General features: G+C 42.3%; 1 protein-coding gene across 1 annotated transcript; it reads right to left on the reverse strand.

The window, feature by feature from the left end:
* Positions 1-5,826: 5,826 nt before the first annotated feature.
* Positions 5,827-7,862, reverse strand: LOC132309199 (uncharacterized). The gene is made up of 2 exons (XM_059807531.1): positions 6,342-7,862; positions 5,827-6,201 (listed from the first exon to the last, which is right to left on the reverse strand). Exons 1-2 carry the CDS (start codon positions 7,860-7,862, stop codon positions 5,827-5,829), a joined length of 1,896 nt encoding a protein of 631 aa, XP_059663514.1.
* Between the last annotated feature and the right edge of the window lie 799 nt (positions 7,863-8,661).

An 8,661-nucleotide genomic window follows, 5' to 3' on the forward strand; every position in this document is an offset into this window, starting at 1 on the left:
AGATATCATTGGGAACATGGGGTTGGACTAGCTACTACCATCTGCCCCAGTTGATGTTGTGAAGGTTTATTCTTTTCCCTTCACTGTTAATTCTTCAGCTTTCTTTTCACTCAATATTCACTGATACTGTCATTGTTGACTATGTAGAGTTTGTACCAAACAATGGCGCTGTGTACAACTGCTGAAGCTCAGTCTCTTTCTATCAAGAAACTAGAAAGAGACATTGGCAATGCTGAAAAGAAGGCTTTTAGTTTTGCTCTGAATACAAAGATTTCCTCTGAAGCAAGGGATGTCTACAAGAACCGCCTGGCCGCTTCTGAAACTAAGGTAGAGGTGTTGGAGGCTGAGGTCCAGCGTTTGACAAATCCGATCAGCACCTGCGTCATTGCTGGAAAACAAATGCAAGGACATTACACCACTTTGGTGCACTTATCCAGTGCGAAGCCTTCAGGTTCGGCTTCAACCAGGGCTCTGGTGACAAAACGAAGGATCCAGACGTCTTTGATGCTGACATGGAAGTGTCTTTTCCTTATGCTGAGGTCCACCAATTCAAGAAGCTAAGATGTTATTTGCCGAGATGGTGAAGTCTCATCAGAAGAACCATCTAGCTCCAAGTTCCTCTCTTCCACCAGCTCCAAGGCCTTTACTCCCTTTAGAAACTGCTTCCAACCCGAATGTGGTTGATGCTTTCGACTCTACTCCTTTTGATCCAAAAAGGAAGTAGGGTTGTGTAATTTCTAATTTTGAACTGATGAATGTTTGAAACAATATATTTTTGCTCCTGGTGCTGTAATGATAAAATTTATTTTAAGGTGATTTGCATGTTTGTGAATGCTTCTGAGTTTTACATTATCACTAAGTAGTTATGTCTTCCTATCTTGGAGGAAGACTCATTGCCTAAGGGCTTCGTACCCCTTGTGGTCCGAAGCAAAAACAGGAAAGATGATAAGAAGGGAATCCCTTTGACAGTTTAATTAATATCCGAGGATGGTTTCTCCACCTAACAATCTAACCGTCAAGAGAACCCTTCTTGCCAATGATTCGCATGGAGTAGATATATTAATACTCGTTTTCCTTGTATTATTTCAATGTGAGACAAGTAATTTGCTTGACTTAGTAATTGTCTTAGCCAGACTTATTGATCCTGGGGATAAAATGTCAACAAATATAGCAACCTTTACTTAGATTTTTGCTGATTCATATGAGTTTTTTCTCAGTTCCTTGTACTCAGATTCTTTATGTCTAAGACACGGAGTTCCTTATCTTGAAGGAACATATTGATGGCTTTTAAAATACCAATCTTTCAATACAGTACTCAAGCCATTGTGATCCGAGGATTTTGAAAAGAATTGGCTCAAGAAAGAGGGTTCCTTGATATGTTGATTTCTAAATTTCGCTTGAGGATCTATTTATTAAGGGGCACCTTTCTTGGCGATCAATGAGTATGAGATTACCCCATATATTGAACTCATGTCTTCTATCCGCTTTCGATGTGGGACAAAATTTTTCATGGGTTATATGTCATTGGGCTAAGCAAGAAAGGCCTATAGGTGTATTACCATAAAGAACTTTTGCCCCCAATTGGGCTTAAACCTTACTGACGTAGCCTCGGACTTAAATCGTCCGAGGTAGTGTATTATTCGGCTACGAGCCTGAGAGAAATTGTATTGCGCCGGACTCTTGACGTCCGAAACGGTGTGTTCCTCGGTTATTAGCCTGAGAGGAACTGTATTGTGCCGGACTCTTGAGGTCCGAAGCGATGTGTTTCTTGGCTATGAGCCTGAGAGGAACTTTATTGTGCCGGACTATTGAGGTCCGAAGTGATGTGTTCCTTGGCTTTGAGCTTGAGAGGAATTGTACTGTACCGGACTCTTGAGGTCTAAAACGACATGTTCCTCGGCTATAAGCCTGAGAGGAACTTTATTATGCCGGACTCTTGAGGTCCGAAGTGATGTGTTCCTTGGCTATGAGCTTGAGAGGAACTTTATTATGCCGGACTCTTGAGGTCCAAAGCGATGTGTTCCTCGGCTATGAGCCTGAGAGGAATTGTACTATGCCGGACTCTTGAGTTCTGAAGCCTGAGCTGGAAAAGTTACCAAGTATGCAACATAGGCCGAAGATTTAGAAATGATATGAGGCCAAAAAGAAGAGTAATTATGACTGAGAAGTCTCCCATACATTTGTTTGGGAGACTACCTTCCACAGAGACTCTCTTCGTGGCAACCAGATGTGGTGTGCCACCTCTATATGAACTATATATCTCTTGTACTCCTATTCGATGTGGGATAAAGAATATAATATGGGCCAGAAAGGTGAGTTTTAAAAAGAATTATTGCAAAGAATGCCCACTGGTACCAAGGTTTTGAACATAATTTGGGTTGGGTCGTACCTGTTACCAGTGGGCTCTCTTTGCAATGCACTCAAATACTTTAATATTTCCCTATATAAAGGAATGTATAGAGGTATTTTTATCGATGTGGGACAACAGTAAAAGTAAGTTGCTATGTAAAAGATATGAATAGCTGTTGTGTCATATTGAAGATGGTTTATACAAACAAATGCTCGATAGTTTCCATAAACAATCGTTGATTTTGTGCCTGTTTGTATCTTCTTGTTTGTTGTGTTTTTTGTTTTTGCTTTTCTTATTTTTTGTTTTTACTTTTCTTGTCGTAAAATCAATTCATAGTAGGGTACTAGTCTTGCCCCCTTTTGCGAAAAGAAATAAAAACGTGAACTGAATAGCATCCCGCACCGAATTTTAATGATTATGGAGTTCACGGGACTGCGTATCACACGTCTATCCAACATTATTGACTACGGAAAGTGACACACACTTAAAAGAGAGATGACGTACTCAACAATATGAGAATTTATTATATTGGCCAGGAACAACCATATTTGTAGAAAAAACAAATATATTGTCTAATTGGAAAAGAAACACAAGCAGACTATATTGTCTAATGATAGTATATTTTGAGGTGTATTGCATTCCATGGATGCGCGATTGGACGCCTATTAGCTTCAGCTAAGCGATAGACTCCTTTCACTACCACTTCTGTGACTTTGTAAGGTCTAGTCCAATTAGGTTGTAACTTTTTGACATGGGTTGTCTCTTGCTTCAGCACCCAATCACCTTCCACAAAACTTCTAAACCTGACTCGCTTGTTGTAATTGTTACGCAACTGTTGCTGGAATGAAGCGAGTCTAATTGCTGCAGCATCCCTCTTTTCTTCCAAGAGATCGAGGCTATGCTTGAGCTGCTAATCATTGTTCCCTTCGAGCACGAAATGGGTCCGAAGAGTAGGAACTGCTGACTCCGTGTGGATGACAGCCTCAGACCCATAGGCCATGGTAAAGGGGCTTTCACCTGTCGGCCTTTGTGGGGTAGTTCGATATGCCTAAAATACCTGAGGTAGATTCTCATACCACTTTGACTTGAGCTTTTCCAACTTTTTCTTTAGGCAACTGAAAATAGTTCGAATAATTATTTCAGCCTACCCATTTCCCTGCGGATGGCTAACTGTGGCCAACTTCTGCTTGATCCCATGCTTGGCGAAGAATTTTCTTGTGCTTCTGTTGTCCAAGTTCGGGCCATTATCCATCATGATAACCTTTGGTACTCCAAATCAGCAGATTATGCTGTTCCATAAAAAGCTTTTGACTTGCTCATGGGTCACACTCGAATAAGCCTTTGCCTCCACCCATTTTATGAAGTAATTCGTGGCTAACACGTATTCCTTTTGCTCCACAGTTTTAGATAAAAGACTGACCATATCAATCCCCCATTGCGCGAATAGCCATGGGTTCGCCATTGCGTGCAAATCTTTAGCCGGCTGATGTTTCATTGGGCCATGTCGCTAGCATTTATCGCATCTCTTGGAATACTTTTCAGCATTCCGAGCCAAGTATAGTCAGAAATAACCTTGAGTTAGGACCTTATGTGCTAAAGATCTGCCGTCGGAATGGTTGCCATAATCCCCGTCATGAATCTATTTCAGAATTGCGAGGGCCTCAGTGAGACTTAAACACTTCAGGTAGGCACCTGAGAATAACTTCCGATACAATTGATTATTGATGATAGAATATTTGGCTGCAGTGAGCCTAAGTTTCCGTACCTCGGCCTTCTGGTTCGAAAGAGTTCCGTACTTAAGGTAATCTTCCAGCATGGTTCTCGTGGAATATCTAGGATCACCATTATCTCCTGCCAAGGGCTTATGCTAGGCTCGTCCAAGATGTTAATTGGTACTATCCAGACCAAATCTTCGTCTGAGGAAGATGTTGCGGCAGCCAACTGATTTGCTTCAGAATTCTCATCATGAGGTACTTGATGGAATTTGATTTGATCGAATCCTCGTGTAGCACTCTTCACAGCCTCCTTGTATGCTTTCATTCTGTCTTCTTTGTGCTGATAATTGCTTGTCACCTAATTCACAATAAGTTGAGAGTCACTGAAAACCTTTAGACACCTCACTTAGAGCTGGCTTGCTAATTGAAGCCCAGCGAGCAAGGCCTCATACTCGGCTTCGTTGTTTGTAGCAGGAAAAGTTAGACAGATTGATTACTGCAGCTTGGTGCCTTCAAGGGTTGTGATAACGACTTCGGCCCTGGCACTAGTTAGGTTCGAGGAACCGTTTACCCGAAGCTCCCATTGTGGTTCAGGGGGGCCTGGCTCTTCGGGCTTATCTTCATACTCAAGGAGGAAGTCAACCAATGCTTGTCCTTTATGTGACACCTTTGGTTCATAAGATATATCGAAGAAATTGAGTTTGATTGCCCATTTAGTTATTCTTTCGGACAAGTCTGGCTTGGAAAGAATGACTCACATGGGATAGTTAGTAAGAACTGTGATGCTATGTGACTCGAAACAGTGTCGAAGCTTTCTTTTAGCATACACCAATGATAGTATAATCTTCTTTGCTTTGCTGTTTCGTGTTTTTGCATCCGTCATTATCTTACTGGTGTAGAAGATTGGATACTAATTCTTCCCTTCTTCTCTGATCAGTACTACACTTGTGGCTATGCAGGAGATTGATAAATACATGATAAGAGTCTCACTAGGCTTCGGAGTTGACAAAATTGGAGGTTTAGCCATGTAGCACTTCAATTGATTGAGAGCAACTTGCTGTTGAGGTCCCATATATCTTTGTTTTTGGATCTTATTGCATTAAAGAACGGTTTGTACTTATCTGATAATCAAGAGATGAAGCGGCTAAGAGCTGCGATTTGGCTAGTCAGAACCTGTACTTCCCTGCAAGTTTTTGGTTCTTGATTTTGTATAAGGGCCTGAGCCTGAGCTGGACTTACCTCGATTCCCCTTTTGTTGACAATATGGCCGAAGAACTGCCCTGAAGAAACCACAAAAGAGCACTTCGAAGGGTTCAGCTTCATGTTATACTTTCTCAAAGTGTCAAAGACTTCTTGAAGGTGCTTGGGGTATTCCTCATTTTTCACACTTTTAACCACTATGTCATCGATGTAGGCCTCGACCGTCTTTCCCAACATCTCGTTGACGATCTTGTTAACAAGGCGCTGGTAAGTTGCCCTTACATTCTTGAGTCTGAAGGGCATAACTCTATAACAGTAGGTGCCCTTCTTTGTTATGAAGGCAGTTTTCTCTTCATCTTCTGGATTCATAGGGATTTGGTTATAACCAGAATACGCATCGAGAAATGTGAGTCTCACGAAACCAGCAGTTGCGTCAACCATCTAATCTATTTTGGGTAGTGAAAAGTTGTCTTTAGGGCAAGCTTTGTTGAGATTGGTAAAATCTATACACACCCTCCATTTTCCATTCTTCTTCTGAACCACCACCACGTTAGAGAGCCATTATGGATAATACACTTCTCGGATGAAGCCTACCTGAAGCAATTTGTTTACTTCTTCAGCAATAATTTGATTGCGCTCAGGAGCAAACCTTCTGTGTCTTTGTTTGACTGGCTCGAATACCGGATCCACTTTCAGGCTATGGCACGAGACTGAAAGATCGATTCCTACCATGTCTGAATGTTCCCAAGCAAATGCATTTGCATTCCGTCGAATGACATCAATTAACGCTTCATTTTCTTCGGTGGTGGGAGAAGAGCCTATATAGGTGACTTTCTGGGGATCGCCGAGGATTACTTCAATAGCCTCGAGAGATTTCTCGGTAAGCTTTGTAGCTTCAGCTTCATCACTCGCTTTCAAATACTTGGGCAGAGGGCTCTGTAATTGCTATTTGGGCATACTTCCAGAAGTCGCAATTGGTTGGGACTGCTTAACTATCTTCTTTGCCTCATTCTGTGTCAACATATAACATTCTTTGGCAGCGACTTGATCTCCCCAAAGATTAATAACCTCCTTACCATCCGGAGACAAGCATCACATCGCTTGATGAAGGTAGACGGTACCCCATTCATTTGGTGGATCCAACCTCTTCCCATAATGAGCTTATAAGAAGGATGCATCTCTGTTAGAATAAAGTTCTCCTTCAACATCCTTTTTGCTGCAGTGACGGATAAATCAATCACCCCAAGGGGGTCTACCCTCATGCCATCAAACCCCATCAAGGGACTGGAGGTGGACCGGATTAATGATGACGGGATCTCCAACTGCTCAAAGATCACCTTTGTGATAATATTAGCACTGCTACCCGGGTCTATTAGAACTCTTTTGATCATGCAGTTTGCCACCAGAAGGCTGATGACTAGTGGATCCTCGTGGGGGAGTTGAACTCTAGATAAATCTGTATCGCCGAACCCAATACTAATACTGCTCGAGGTGACAGTGTTCACCGAGGACAACTTTCTTAGCTTATGGGCAGTCCTCAGCCTGGATCTATATACTTCTTCTGACTCTTGGTCGTCCTCTGATCTCCCATGTATTGCATGGATGAGCTTTACCTGATTACCTTCTACTCTCCGAGGATTGGCCCCCCTAGGCTTCATGTACTCCTTTGTTGTAAGGTAATCTGCCAGTTCACCCCTGATTATCATATTCTCCACTTGCCGCCTATGGGATCTGCAATCATTAGTTGTATGCCCATAATTTCTATGGTATGCGCAGTGTTTGTTCTTGTCCTTTTGCTCTAAGGGTTGCTTCATTGGCTGAGGGGCTGTAAATTTCATCTTGTTTTCTTGGAATAGCCGAGCCAAGGTGGAGCGAAGAGTTGTGAATTTTTCCTTTGTCCTTTGCCCCTTCTCAGTTACCTGAGTGACCGGTGCTGAAGCGTGCTGGCTTTTCTGACTTTTTGGATTTGACACCTTTTCCCGAGGCTTATTTTCCATTATGACGAGGGTGGCATGCTGCACTCGTTGGGCTACATTCTCCTCAAGTCGGATGTAGATCTGTGCCCTAGCATTAAGAGTCTGCATATCCGGAGGGGAATATTTGACTAGGGATGTATGGAACTTGGTTCCCTGAATTATTGCAAGCTTGAACATTTCTATTGCAGTCGCAGGATGGCAATGTGCTATTTTTGAGGCCTCCATACTAAATCTGGATAAGAAATCCTGTAACGTTTTTCTTTTCTTTTGCCTTATGGTGAAGAGGCTAGTAATACTCTTTTTTTGCTTCTTGTTTCTGCAGTACTGTGCTAGGAATATAGTGCAAAGAGTTTCATAGTCCGGGATAGATTTGTGTGGCCTGTTCCCGAACCACTCTAATGTAGCTCCTGTTAGGTTAGTTGGAAAAATTTTACACATGAACGGATTGTCGTGATCGTCCAGAGCCATCTTTTGTGCATAGTGATCGAGGTGACGAGAAGGATCTCTCGTGCCATTGAACTGGGTGAAGGAAGGCATAGTGAATTTCTTAGGTCTGTCAACAAGGTATATATCATCGGTGAATGGAGTTTTCACTAGGGAGTTCTTATGCTCTCTGGCCATCTCGGCGAGCGTCTGAATCTTAAGGAGTCTTTTTTCATCAAAGGCATCCTGTATGCCTACGCCATCTAGAATGCCATTAGACTATACCGTAAACTTACGGCTAGACTTGGCTTGTTCATCCTATGTGCGACGAGGAAGATTGTCTGAAGCAACTGCCTCGGACCTTGTCCTCTGCTCTTGTTGAACTTTGTTGGGCCGAGCCTCATTAGGCTGCGCCCCATTGACCTGAGGCTTGTTAACTGGAAGAGCGTTTTGGTTTGGGGGAGGTGCGACCACATTAACTGGTGGCGGCTGTGGTTTCAACTGAGCCATCGCCATTTGAAGGGTGTCGTTTTGCTGTTGAAACAACGCAATCTGGGCTACGCTGGCTTTGTTCGCCTGACGAAGCGTTTCGAACTGATGTAGGAATTCTTCTTGCATCTTTTGCATTAACTCCATCTGTTGATCAGCTGCTGTTGCAGATTCTCCGTTTGACATTTTAGATCGTAGTAACAGAAACAATTTGAAACAAAAGTGGGAGTATATTTCTATACGTTTCCCACAGATGGCGCCAAAGTGTAGATGCAAAATTCTTCTCTATTAAAAGAAATAAAAAGAAAAATACAACTCACTCAAAACAAGTAATTATAATACTCAGAGAAAAGTGTATATTGCTCGATTATTTTATTAGAGGTCTAGGCCTCTATTTATAGAAACAAGATGGTGGAATTATGGTAGGACTTGCCTTACTTGTCTTCCAATTCATTCCATATACAACATTCTTTACAATTAGAATCCTTTCCTTTTGATAATTCTTTCC

Source organism: Cornus florida, unplaced genomic scaffold (assembly GCF_030987335.1).
Source record: "Cornus florida cultivar Cherokee Brave unplaced genomic scaffold, ASM3098733v1 CherokeeBrave_3.0.0_Hap2_Chr05, whole genome shotgun sequence".
In the NCBI taxonomy this organism is placed as follows: Eukaryota; Viridiplantae; Streptophyta; class Magnoliopsida; order Cornales; family Cornaceae; genus Cornus; species Cornus florida.